This window comes from Arachis ipaensis, chromosome B09, assembly GCF_000816755.2.
Source record: "Arachis ipaensis cultivar K30076 chromosome B09, Araip1.1, whole genome shotgun sequence".
Taxonomy (NCBI): domain Eukaryota; kingdom Viridiplantae; phylum Streptophyta; class Magnoliopsida; order Fabales; family Fabaceae; genus Arachis; species Arachis ipaensis.
This window is the reverse complement of record NC_029793.2, coordinates 141,242,807-141,257,453: the sequence shown is the minus strand read 5'-3', so window position 1 is coordinate 141,257,453 and position 14,647 is coordinate 141,242,807. Positions and strand designations below refer to the sequence as shown.

Sequence of the window (14,647 nt, the reverse complement as noted above, 5' to 3'; positions counted from 1 at the left end):
TTTTTTTCATGTAAAAACGGATTCTTTTTTAAAACTGATTTTTTATTTAAAATTAATTTGGCATATTAACCTAAACAAAATTTTTTATTAATCAAACTCAGATCTATTTTTTTATTAATCTTAACCATATGTATTCTTACATATTAATAATAAATTTAAAAATAAAATAAATATATTTATAATTTTTATTTTAATATAAATACTATTATATATTTTTTTATTAAAATTTTTGGTCTCTTCAAACATTTTTTCAAGTTTTATCTGTACTCTTACGTACTCTCACGTACTCTCATTCTCTATTAAATTAGTTTGTACTTGATGTAAAAAATTTGGAATCATATGGTTATTTTAGTCATTTTATATAATATTTTAGTCTTGTCCATGTGTATCCAAACATAATAATGGACATTACATTAGTGTCTTGTACATCGTATTCAAACACAATACACAAACAATAATTTTTAGTGTCTCCGTCTTATTGTCTCTGTCTCAGTGTCATGTTCTGTCCTGTCTCTAAAAACAAACGCAGCCTAAGTGAATTTTATCATGTCAAATAATGGTTGGAGTCTTGGAAATTTGGATATTTTCACATGCTAGTTTATAAGAAGTTATCAAGGTAATGTAATGTTAACGGCCTGGTTTTCACCCGGTATAATCGTGGCCCGAAAGTGTATAGGTTTCATCGGGTCTAGGGCTGGATTCGGGTCTAATAAATAGGTCCAATATATATTTTAAGTCGGGTCTGGGTCACATCAAACCCGGTTTCACCCGACCCATGCACACCCCTACCACAAACAAAATTTTCTTGTGGGTTATGTTATTTTAAATCTCGAACTGTTTAGATAGTAATTATGATTTGATTATGTAATACTTATAGATTTAACTATATACTTTAGTTATCAACTTAATATATGATGCGTATTTTGACATGTTTGGTTGTGGATATGATTGGAATATGTTGTTATTGTCTTTGAAAATGGATGTTTATTGTTGATACAGGAAAATAAAATTTATGTTGATAAGGTCCTAGAAATATAGAAAATTCTGTCTATTTTTTTAAAAATTTGGTCATTTAACTTACTGAGGAACAGTCATAGCTTGATTCAGGCTATAAAAAGATGATGATAATGATGATGAGGAGGAGGAATAGGAGAAAGAAAAAAAAAATATAAACGCCCGTATATAATTTTGACTTAGTTAAAAAATTTGATTATCTAATATTTATATTTGTTGGTTTATACTATAATAATCGCCTCACCAACTTTAAACAGCTAAGATTTAAGATCAAAAGTTATCCAATTTATCTGACAAAAAAAAAACTATCATATCATTTTTAATCTCTAAAAAATTCTCTAAAATTTTAGATCTAGTCAAACAACTTCATAACTTCTTTAAATCTTTGACTTCTTTAAATTTTTTATTTGAGCATCGAAATGCCACTCTAATACCAAAAGTCTTATTGTGGAAGCTCATAATATACACTGAGTATTTCAATATATTTTTATACGAATGACTATTTTAATGGTTTTTTTTTACAAGTAACATAGTTAAAATTAAATTATTTAAAAAAAAAATTAAATAAACCAAGTCTTTTTTAAAAAAGATCGACGCTACAATAATTTTTGTCAACCCATATGAATTATTACTGTTAATTTAATCATACGTTGACATCAACAATTTGATGAAACTCATCAATTTCTATAAAATATTGTTCTTCATATTGATTTTTTGTAGAGATACATTCCAAAACTACTACTGTCAAACAAAACCAATCTCAAATTAAATTGCTATGTATATATGACTATGATCATCTAAAAGATGACGTATGTTGAAACTAACTAGCTATAAACTGGTTTCCGATCCACTAACATAAACTAAGTTACAAATTAAAAAAATAAGATCTAGTATTCATTGAATTTCTTAGCATGAAGATTATGAGAAAATAAAAAGGACCTACAAAGTGGGCATGAGAATTGATTTCGCTCTATCCATTGCTGAATGCAATTAAGATGGAATATGTGGTTACACCTTCTAAGCTTGCTCACAGCATCTTCATCTTCAAACTCCACCAAGCAAATGGAGCAAGTCTCATCATCATCTTCTCTTAGACACTGTAAATCCTGGAACCTGGCCACAGGCAGAGAAGAAATTTCTGGAAATTGAATCTCCTTGGACATGCCTTTGATGGTGTTACAAGAGAAAAAAGCCATGTAACAACCAAACAGTGCCTTCTTGAGTTGCATCAATGGGATCAAAATGCATGTGTACAACAAAATGGTAACTATCCACAATCGAGACTGACAAACTAGAAGACAATTCATCTTAATTAGATCACAAAAAAACTAACTCAATTTTAATTTGTTGTATAATGTTGGAGTTGCTAAAGCTAGCTGGCTTCTGTGTATATATAGGCATGTTCATTATTGACCAGGAACACCGGCCACATGAATAAAATAATTCACATTTCCTAGATTCTATTTCGTGATTTATAAGAGTAATTATCATTTGTAATTGGTTCTGACTTTCTGTTGGAGGCTGCCGTGATTTTTTAATTTATTATATTTGGTCAGCTGCATATACTAAATAAGTAATATGTTATATGTACACTAAAATTAGTTATTAGAGTCAGCTATCAGTATAAAATATATGTTAGAATATAAATGTACATTAAAAATAAATTAAATCACACATATATTTATATATAAATATATTAGTAACTGATTTTAGTGTATAAATAGTATTTTTTATATTAAATTTTATAATAAGATTTCTGCTTATTATTATATTAAAAATGTAGCAAGTGTTTTTGAAACGCAGATTAAAATTAATACTAACAAAAATTTTGAACTTTTAATTTTAATAAATCTAAAATAAATATATTAAAATATTGTATCCTAAAACTTTGTATTAAATGATTGCATATATAATCTTTTTAGATATATGAGTTGCAAAGGCCGGCGCCTATCCCACATTCTCTTCGTTTATTCAGGTTTTTAAATTTTAAATGGCATACCCTTAATTAACAAGCAAGCATAAGTTGCTTTGAAGCCTATTCTATATATAATTTATATATTATTTAACCACTGGCCACCATAAGTCTATGATTATCGTTTTGTATATTGGATAGTTTTAACTTAATTGAAAGCACTAATATGCGTAGCAGTGTTGACTTTTTATGTTGATATTTTTTGGCGACTATTTTTATGTTGCATATTTTATATTTTGACTTCATAATAAAAAAAAGAAGGGATTAGGAGCAAGGTCATTTAAATTTTTCCTTCAATTCAGGAAGAATTAACAATAAAGAAAAAGAAAATTTATATATCTCTAAAATAATACTAATTTTATTTTATAAATTAATTTTAATATAAATTTTAATTTTAAATTAATTTACTTCTTAAAAATATTAAAAGTAATACTCTAAAAAAAATACCAGAAATTATTTTCTTTATGGACTGCGTGTTGGTGTATTGGCGGGTTATTGGCCAAGGAGGGGAATTGCGGATGGGTGGAGCTCACCCTCAACATGCCGGGGGCGTGGTGGCTGAGCGGGAGAGCGAGGTGGCAGCACGCCTGCAACACGTTGGGGGCGTGCTGACTCACCACGCAGGGGGGCGTGGTACACTCACCACGCAGGGGGCGTGGTACTTGGAGGGCCGTGAAGCGCAGCAGAGTTGACTGCGGAGTTCCAACGCTGCTGCTGCACCACGCGGGGGGCGTGTTGCCAGACCTACCTGCATGCAGGGGACAGTCCCCCACCCCGGCAACCAGCGGCAGTTTGAGACCTTGATATATATATGCATCGGTGAGCTTCTCCTCCATTCATGATGTATTTCTTCTCATGCTATTGAGCTGAAGCTAAAATAAGAGAGAAGAAAAAAAGAAAGTGTGTGTTTGTGTTAGTCTATAGGTACTAGTGAAGAGAGTGTAGTGAGTAGTAGTGAATAGTGGTGAGTTTAAAAAAAAAATATTAGTTCTAAGAATTAAAAAAAAAATAGTACGTAATTATCTGGCGCCTGAAGAACATATTATCAACTATTTGGATCATCCTATTTATGTGAGTGGATAAATTTATTTTTTTGTTGTATTTAAAGTTTATTTTATTTTTTATGTGTTTCTATCAAATAAATATTATTAAATATTGTTATTGCATAAATATGTTAATGTTTATTAAAATATTTATAAGGATTATTATTTAATTAATATAACATATATCTTTGTTGATGCAGCCTAACAGGAATTTGTTGGTGTGTAAACTGGATCCGCCACAGACGTGGAATCCAATGATGGAGAACTACTTACGCGCCACGGAATTCTACCACGTCTCTAGAATTGGAATCATAAGAGGATTTCACCCCATGCTAGCTGCTCTAGTTGAAAGGTGGAGGCCTAAAATCCACAGATTCGTATTGCCGATCGGTGAGGTTACAGTGACATTAGAGGATGTCGCTCATATATTCGGCCTACCCATTGATGGAGAGCCTGTCAGTGGATGGACAGATAGTAGTAGCGACTTCGTTCAAAGTCAGAGCATAGCGATATTCGGTCGTGAGCCATCAGTCAGTCATAATGCGAAGTCCTATATAAAGCTGGGTTGGGTTCGACGTATCAGAGACGCAGAGCCGTTGGACACTGAGGAGTCCACCAGGAGATACGTCAGGTGTCATATTTTCTGTTTGTTAGGGTCGACCCTATTCACGGACAGCCACCTGCCCCACAGCCACCTGTCCCACAGCCACCTGCCCCACATCATGCAGTATTTCAGCCGATTCCTTACTATATACCACAGCCACCGGCCTACAGTCATGGTAGCCATCACACTCAGGGCAGCCACCATTCTCAGCACTCTCAGCACAGCCACCACTCTCAGCACTCTCAGCACAGCCACCACGCTCAGGGCAGCCACCATTCTCATCACTGTCAACACAGCCTCCACGCTCAGAGCAGCCACCATTCTCAGCACAGTGACCACGGTCAGTCCGGCCAGCATCATGATCCCATACTTACCATTCCGTCCGGTACAGATTGGTTTGACTTCTCTAGCGGCGGACACGGAGATCAGCAACTACAGCATTGGACCAACGCTGGTTTGGGTGGCTGGTAAGATTTTAGTGGTATCCCTTCACTGTCGGTGTCAGCTGATCCACATAGGGCATCAGTAGATAGGGGTCATGGTTTGCTGGGTCGTACTACCGACCACACATCAGGGAGTACGTCATGTGATAGTGGTTTTATCCATCGTCAGCGGGCATACGCAGTTGTTGACACGTTCAACCCCGGATCATCCGCTCCAGCAAAGGTAGGCGGGTCGGCCGCTCCGACAGATGCAGGGGGGTCGGCCGCTCCTACAGAGGCAGGTGGGTCGACCGCCCCTACAGAGGCAGGTGGTTCGGGAGCTCTGGGGGTGGATGACTCAGTTCGAGGTCACCCATATGACTTACGAACGGAGCGAAATCCACCTGATAGGTATACTCCATCGCGGTTCGGTCTGGGCATTATGGGTAAGGGACTGAACTACTTAGCTGGAAAGAAGTGAGCTTCGGTTTAGGTTATCTAGATTTTATTTTCAGAATTAAGTTAAGGTAATTCGTGTTTAATATTTGGTTTGTTAACTTATGTAATCCGTAGTTCTTTTTTTGTATATTAACTTAAGAAAATCAGTTAATGAGAGTATTAAGCAGACATTAAAATATCAATAGATAGACTTCATTTGAAAAATACAAACACGTCTGATTTCAAAAGCATCAACTGACAAAATGATGGCAAATTAAAAAGTACAAACATGAGAATATTAAACTATGAACCAGTACCACTCGGTCTAGCACGCTGTGGACACCTACTCCGACTATGACCCTGAGCACCACAGAGATGGCATATCCGAGGACCACGCATGTCACGTGAGTCCATTTCATTCAAGTATCGGGTCAGTTTGGGCCTGCCTTTAGACGTTCGCCTCAGGGCGGGATTAGCGACCAATGTGGGTCCCTCATAAGCAGGTCATGTCTCGGGATCTCCTAATGGTGTGAACTCAAATCTATATACCTTACGAACTTCCGTCATCTTGTACACATCATGCACATACAACTGCCAATCGAGACGCTGGTTAGCACAGCAAGCAATAACATGGCGACATGGTATTCGTTCAACCTGAAAGTGTCCACAGTCACACGTCCGTCGCGCAAGATCAACAACTAACACCTTTCTAGTAGTCATTTCGCGCACCTCAAACACCTCATTTCGTCTATCAAAGCGGTGCACAACTATATTCCCAGCCTGTTGCATACTTGCTTCTATCCGCTGTTGCGCAAATGCGGAGTACGTATATCCAGCACGCTTGCGTTCATGAGTCTCGGCACTTTTCCGCGTAAAGAGTTCATTAACCTATAATATGTTGCTCGGACCAGCGCCAACACAGGTAGATTACCGGCACCCTTCAACACGGAGTTAATACACTCGACAAGGTTCGTTGTCATGTGGCCCCATCGATGTCCCTCGTCGAATGCCCACCAAGGCAAAGGCGATAGGCACAATGTTCTGGTTCCCATCTTGTGCAACAGCGACTAGAAGTGTACCTTTGTATTTTCCGTATAGGTGTATGCCGTCAACCTGAACCAGGGGCTTGCAATGCCTGAATGCCCTAATGCATGGATTGAAACTCCAAAATACACGATGCAGTATTTTTACACCCTGTGCCTCCTCATTCCCGTTGTACAGTGGTCGTATTTCTATTTGGACAACTGAACCAGGCATCTTCTGCACCATGATCGAGAGCCACCATGGCAAGGCTTGGTAAGAATTCTCCCAACCACCGAAAATTTTGGCTATTGACTTCTGCTTTGCCAACCAAGCCTTTCGGTAACTGATGGTATAGTTGAACCTCGACTGGACTTCTGCAATTATAGATTTCACCTTGATGGTCGGGTCCGTCTCGACCAATGGCCTTATAGCCTCAGCAACTGTATCTGAGTCTAACTTTGAATGATCTTGTGAAATCGTTCCGATCGTGCAAGTGTGCCTACCGTTGTATCTGCGTATCTCCCAACAGCCTTTTTTTCGTATCAAGCTGGCTCGGATAAGCCAGTCACATCCATGCCCGTACATCTTGCATTTTTCATAGAACGTCTGTGGCTCAGACTCATACACCTCATAGTCAACTCCATTAGATATAGTGAAATTTCTAATTGCTGCGACGACCGACTTTCTACTACTGTATTCCATTCCAATCCGGAACTCTCCGTCCTCAGGATTAGCAACCCCTACAGAAAGTCAAAATCATCATTTATTGCTAAAGCCAATGTATAAACTAACAAAAACTTATTATTTAGTCAACATGTACCTATGTTTGCATATTCCGGAAACTCGGGGGTATGCATGGCCTCGAGATCCAACTCACGCATAAAAGGTGGAACGTCCATCGGTTGACTGCTCGACGGATGAACCACTACATTCTCTGCTGCTGCCTCAACTCCCACATCACTATCCTCATCTTCGTTGCCGGCCTCATAAGTGGATTCGAAGTCCTCTTCGCTGTCACTATTCATTCCTTCGTACACTGCAGCTCTATCATCATGTATATCTATATCGTTTTGAACCGCCACTGCCTCTACAATTTCAAACTCAACGTACAACTCAATCTGTGGGTGTCGCATCTGAGTCTGCCGGTGAATTTGAAACATATTCTGCATACTCGCTTCATTAGTGATCGGCATGTATCAAACTGTATTAGACCACCAAAAACTACAATCGGATTTCGATACAGAATTATGCTCACTCTCATTAATGTACCGTTTTCCATGCTTTGACAGAGGCCGTTCTGCAGCTCCATTAACGTCATCGTGCATGGAACCACAAACGAAAACAGATTCTGGGACACAAACCTCACTCCCTCATGAGTATTATGTATTATCTCATCATTCCGATACACCACCAAGTTTGCGGTGCCCTCCATTACACTAACAATAGCCTCAAAGAACACTCAAAACACACTCAAATCTTCTTCAGTATGCAAAATACTACCGGACTTTGCCTTATATAGAGAGGTGCACTTAGAACGCCCCCCGCGTGCTGACTCACTACGCCCCCCACGTGTTGCATAGTTGGACCAATGCACGTTCGCCACGTCAGCACGCCCCCGGCGTGCTGACTCAGAACGCCCCCACGTGCTTTCCATTCTCCGCCAACCTGTGATTGCCACGTCAGCACGCCCCATGCGTGCTGCTTTGTTGGCTCAACCAGATCAAGCCACGTAGCCTCCACGCCCCCCACGTGGTTCATGCAACACGCCTCCTGCGTGTTGTGCCTCCATCTGACACGTCCATCTTTGTGTAATACACACAGTTGCTCCATTTTCAGCCAATACACCATAATATTTTCCATATTTAAATTAATGAGCCAAAAAATACTCTATTAAAGATATTTTGACTATTGAAACAATGATGTTCAGATTTTATCAGATGTTATCAGATTGTACTTTTACCAATTTGTGATTCACATCAACACATTTTACCACATACATCACCATTTGACTAACGTCATTGAAAGAAAATCTTTCACGAATTGCAGCGGTGTGTAATAATAAAATTTTGAAGAAAAGTTAAAGAAAATGGATATGGGATATACCAATACTACATATTGAATATAGGCTTTGTCTTAGGTGGGGAAAGTATATTCAGGTTCTTGGTGGTCTTAAAAAAAATTATAAAATAAAATAGTAAATTATATAAATGCCCTCATCTTCTTCTTCTTCTCCCATCTTCTTCTTCTTCTTCTCACATTTTTTCCTCCGTAGCCACCGCCGCCACCACCGTTATCCACCTTCATGACGGCCCCACCTCCGTATCCACCACCACCGTCGCTGCGGCTAAATCTGCCACCACCATATCCACCGCCGCCTCCACTTCTGAAGCCACCTCTACCACCTCCGCCACCTCCACGGGATTGAGCCTCGTTGACAGTGATATTACGGCCGTCAAAGTTGGAGCCGTTCATGCCATCAATCGCATCCCTCATGGCTTGCTCAGAGATCAAAGAGCAGATCAGAGATCAGAGAAATCACATATCACGGATAAGATGGATAGCGGTAACAAATCCAAATCCGAATCGGTGTTCAGATTCCAATTGATGATGCCTACAATAAACGGACCTTCGATTCAACGATTTCTCTGTAGGCAGAGAAGGCTTTCTCTAGAGCTTCATTATCGGTGGCCCATGGAAGCCCACCAACGAAGTACCGGAACTCAACATCTACTATAGCCATTGAAATATCTAGATAACGACGACGGCGGCTCAGTGACGGCAAGACGCGGATGAACGACGGCGAAGACGGCGCACGCAGAGGCAATCCGAGAAGATGACGACGACGACGACTCCTCGTGGCGGTCGTGCTCCTCCTTACAGCTATTCCTGCATATGTAATAAAAAGAATTTTTTAATGACGTTTTAGTTTTAAAAAACAGCCTTTTATCGTTAGCTATAGCTATCTAAAACTCCCTGGTTGCAATGCGGTAGCTTTCTACGGGGGTCTATTACTAATCAACATAAAAGCATCAACTTCGGGAGATTGAGCTTCAGTACCTCCTTTAATTTAATTAATTTAATTTAATGAACACACTACAGGCCTAACTTATTATTCGATATAATGAGAAGCACCTTTATTGAACTAGAACCCTTATCCCCCAACGGATCTACCCAGTAATGTGTGATGAGTTCTGACCTCGAAGGCCCATTCGTCGTACGGAATGAGTATGACTTGGCTACAAGGGAAAGAAAGCGGCCAAGAGATCTAGCTTCTTGGAGGACCGGTTGCTAGCCACATCATCATCCCGAGCTTTTCCTAAGGCGGATTGGCGGTCCCATGCCCATATTGAGAAAGGATGAGCCCTATGAACTAGCTATTCCGTGTCTGCCGAACTTTACGATGGAGGGCTTTCCCCATTCGAGTATTGAATTTTTCCAACCGGGTGAGCACCGTTAATGTCTCTAGTAGATAGACTCTACAAGGAACCTGGATCAGAGGAAGAAGGACATGTTTTTGAAGTCTCGAGTCTCTATCCCCTCCCTAGTGCTGCTTACAAGGACCGATTTTCCTACTACCGTGTAATGGCGATATCTGCCTCGAAAGCCTCGGCTTGCTTTGTCTCCTAGTGGTGCTTTCCCGTGGAGCGACCGTGAGTCAGGTGGAGTAGCCCTATTCCACTCCATCTACCTCCCGAGACAATAATCCACCAATAGATTTTTTTTCGAGGTAACGTAGAGGATAAAAGGTTTCCCAGGCTGTGCTGAGAGAGGGTTGTAGCTTTATTGTTGGTTTACCTTTCCATGGCAGGGTTAGTGGGAGTGAGTTGGATACTTCTGCGGGCCACCAAGCAGCACAAGAATCCCGAAGCCGTTAATCCTTTGTTCCCCGTCAATTTCCTCACCCCGTCCCACTCCTTCAATGCCGCCGCCGCGGGCTTCGGTTTTGCTTCCTCCGGTGGTGCTTTATCTTTATTCCCATGAGATCGCAGTACCCTATCGCCGAGATCTTGTGCAGCGCCGGGAAGTTGGAGGCTTCCACGACCATGGCGCCGATGTTCATGACGCCGTGGAACCTCCCCGACGGCCGGCAAATCTGGACGGCGCTGAAGCAGGGTGTTCTGGCAGCGTCGGGGCCCAAAATTGGATAGGGAGAGAGGAGAGGATGTTGCTGATGAGGAACCTGATGGTGCCGATGAGGTGGTTGCGGAAGGTGCCGACGTCGTAGATGGCGACGGAGATTCCGGAGGTGTCGCTGGCGAGGAACTTGTTGTTCTAGGTAGAGTTGTGGTCGCCATCCTTGTCGACTCGGGTTCGGAGCTTGGTGGAGGGGTCGATCCATGTGAGGGCGTAGGTTTGGAGCCTCCGCCGTGGAGACGAAGGTGGCTGCAGTCCTTGTGCTGAGATCAAGTTGATCTCCAATACTTGCTCCTGCATCTTCGCCGGCGACGCCATTCTCTCTCTCTAGAACCCTACCGCACCGTCGTCTTTCATTCTTTCTTCTTCAATTTCCGGTAAGATCGACGGGCGTGATGAACCAAGAAAGAATCAACGGTTCTGATTCCGACGAAGGGAAGAGGTGCCTGATGATGTTGAGAGAAAATGAATGTTATCGTTCGAGCGCAAGCACTAAGTAAGTAAACTACCTTATGTTTTTTATTTAACAATTGGGATACAGGTTTCACCATACTTATAATCCATCTTTCATTATATGCTAATTTCTGTCTTTGAGTTGAGTTTATAGTATAGCGAAGCTCAGCTGCTGAGGATAGACTATCAGTCTTGTTTGCTATAGCTTGAATCCGTGATTGACCTATATTTAATAAATTGTTTGCTAGCTTGACTCCAGAACTAGTAGAAGGAAGAAAGCGATGATCGGTCTATCCCATTAAGTACCATTAAGCGTAATCCCGTTAGCCAATGAAAGAACTACTTTTCTTAGCCCAGGGTGATGAAAAAAAATGAAAAGAAAGGACAAAAATATAATTTTAAAATAGAAGTATTTATAAAAATATTTAAACATATATATAATTACTATATTATTAATAAAAGTTTTAAATCTGAACCATTGATTCAAAAATTTAATGGCCATAATTTATAGAGAATCTTAGACCATAAAAGTCTTGAAAATACTTTTTCTACTTAAAAAAGCTCCTTGAATATATATTATCATTTTAAGTTAACATTTGATCCATAATAATTCCTAGTTATATTTATAAAAATTTATATATAAAATATATATAATTTATACTTAGATTTATTAAAATTTACACACGTCAATATAGTTTGTATCTGTATTTATTAAAATTTATAGATATAAATTAATAAAATTTATTTGTTAAATATAATTTAGTATTTGTTAAAAATTATTAGTTCCAAAATTTTTTTATTTTAAATTTTAAATAAAAATTGTAACTTTTTAGTTTTTGATATTTTAAAAATAATATATTTACAATTTTATTAATTTAAAAATTAAAAAGATAATAAAGAAAATGAATTATGACTTTCCTTTATCCCTGAATAAAAATAAGATTATTGCCGACCAAAATGAGAGTGGCTTTATAGGAACCGTGGTAATGGGGCATTAATTGGAGAAATATCATATAGTATCCTCTTTATCCCTTCCGTAATGTGGGGTTTACCATTACTAAACAATAACTAATCATGCATAAATTATTCGGAGGGGGTGGTGGTGTCAGGGGACACGTGTTGTATGCACAACAAGTGCAGCAGTTGTCGGAACGGGCAAGCAGACCCTCATTGCTTGATTGTAATGGATCCATGGAATGCCCAACTATGCTTCAAGTTTTGGTCCCTTCTCCTGAGGCCTTGAGAAATTTTCAGCCCATAATGTTGATTCATTGACCCAAATCCATACGGTTTCTGAGAGACTAGCTAGTTAGTAGATACTTGCTGCATTTTCAATATCTATCCTCAATCTGGATGAATCTCTTCAGAAACATGCATTTTTATTGTGAGAATGCAAGAATATATTCCTTCTCTAAAAGTACTTTATAATTATAAATAAATAATTTAAAAGGGTGTGTATAGTAATACACACACTTTACAGAGATGCTCACGTTAAGAGAGTTTTTCATCCTTTGAATTTAGTGGATAGGCTTATATATGTTATTATATCAAAAGCAACGCATACCCATTTATAGTTAGTTTGATTATCACGTTTAATCTTTTCATCTTGTTATCTGCATAAAGAATAGAGAGAGGGCTGAGTTTAGAAGGAAAGTTAGTTGCTATGTGAGAGACCTGAGAAGTCTCAAGTGAACAAATGTTGTAAATCCCTAATACAATTATTTAATTGTATATTGCTGTGGTACTGCAAAACTGTCTAGTAGTAATAAAAGTTCTTAGACAACAAAAGAGGTCCAAATCCTAAAATATGAAAGGAACATTTGAATGCAAAATACAAAAATGCATGTATTCTATTGCCCATGTTGACATGCTAACAAAAGTCAAAGCAATTTGTTTTGTTCATGTAGAAAGGGATGTTAGTGTCAAAGTGAACACACGAGGTCAACATAATCAACGATATAAAGAATTATAAAATTGTAAAAATATATAAGAAGTAGGACATCCTGTCTTCTCTTCAATGATAGAAGAAAACTCAAAATCAGTTTATCGCAAAGGCTTAGTGTGAAAGCATAGAGAAAAATGATATTGACAGCAATGCTTTTGTCCAATTATTTGATGAAGAACCCACCCATATTCCTACACTATCACGTGTTGAGTTATTTATTATTGGTATTAGTTATTAGTTACTTCCAAAGGGTAGACACAATCATGAATGATTACCAAAGGGATAAGAATGCCAACTGGTAGTGCTTAAGAGTTACGAGATTTCTCAATTTGGGTTATACAACTTTAGATAAGTAAAAAGTTAGATGGTTCATGTTTTCATAATAACTATTAAAAAATTACCATAATACAGTAATACTTGCTGTTAGTTTTAAATGTATTGTTCCTAATTGAATGTACCTTTTTCTTTTAACCAAAAATAGGAAGACTCGAATTCGCAACCTCTTAAATGAATATAAAAAAATTATACTATTTGAACTATAACTCATTGACCCTAATTAAATGTACTTAATTAAATAAGAGTTTAACTAATATATATTCTACAAATATCTATATTAACATTACTATTAGAAAACAAATATAAAGTTTTTTTTATTTTTATAGAAACGAGTTTGATAAACTGTTTGGTAAATTTGTTTTTACTTAAACTGTTAAACAGCAGTGTTGAACCTCAAAGTATCAAGATGAGCAATTTCCCAAGATTAGAAGTGTGCGCCCCGAAAAGGTTGAACTAAGCATGAAAATGTAACCAACGGAGATTAGAAAAAGAGAGGAAAAAGAAAATGTGAAAAGAAGGAGAGAAGAGATGAGTAGCGACTAGCGACCACAACTGCCTCTGCCTGCACGCGTTCTGCTTCGAACGACTTTTGTCAAACACATACCATGCAGTTTCTCAATCCTCTCTCTCACCAATAATCAAATTTTAAACCCTCTCTCTCCACTCTGCTTTTTAGCCTCCTCCTCCTTTATTCTGTGGCCAGTCATGGAACTCTTGTTCTCTCCCGTGATTGTGACCACTTCCCCCTAAAATTAAAATCCTTTTCACCAGAATAAGCAAAACAGGAAAGAGAAAAAAGAATAGTTATTCCACATGATTTCACCTCCTCCTCCTAATAATCATCAGGAAGATTACGACAGCGTTAGTTTCAACGGCAACGGACATGCGCTCTCCTCAGCAGCTCCGCAACGGTAACCGCTCACCGCAGGAGCATCATCATCCACCGCGGTTCCACTCCACGGTGGCGGAGCACAAACTGCGTCGTTTCAACTCCCTCATCCTCCTCTTCCGCCTCGTCTCCTTCTCCTTCTCCCTCGCCTCCTCCGTCTTCATGCTCACCAACACTCACGACTCCGCATCTCCTAAGTGGTACCACTATGACACCTTCAGGTTAATACTACCTCCTGCTTCCCTCCTTCTTTCGAGCTAAGTCAACTCAAAACAAGCAAATTAAGAAAAAATGGTAAATTGGCGTCATGGATTTATTTTTCAGATTCGTTCTAGCTGCAAATGCGATAGTGGCGGTTTACTCACTGTTCGAAT

The 14,647-nt window shown here is 38.9% G+C and overlaps 1 protein-coding gene and 2 pseudogenes across 1 annotated transcript in view; 1 reads left to right on the top strand and 2 right to left on the bottom strand.

The window, feature by feature from the left end:
- Nucleotides 8,594-10,970, bottom strand: LOC107616223 (annotated as a pseudogene).
- LOC107618072 lies at nucleotides 9,529-11,000 on the bottom strand (annotated as a pseudogene).
- LOC107616224 (CASP-like protein 4C1) overlaps nucleotides 13,752-14,647 on the top strand; it is a 1,792-nt gene continuing 896 nt past the window's right edge. Inside the window, exons 1-2 of the mRNA XM_021112084.1 lie at nucleotides 13,752-14,494; nucleotides 14,598-14,640. Of these exons, the coding sequence (XP_020967743.1) occupies nucleotides 14,268-14,494; nucleotides 14,598-14,640 (270 nt within the window). The 5' untranslated portion in view covers nucleotides 13,752-14,267. The remainder of the gene's footprint in view (nucleotides 14,495-14,597; nucleotides 14,641-14,647) is intronic.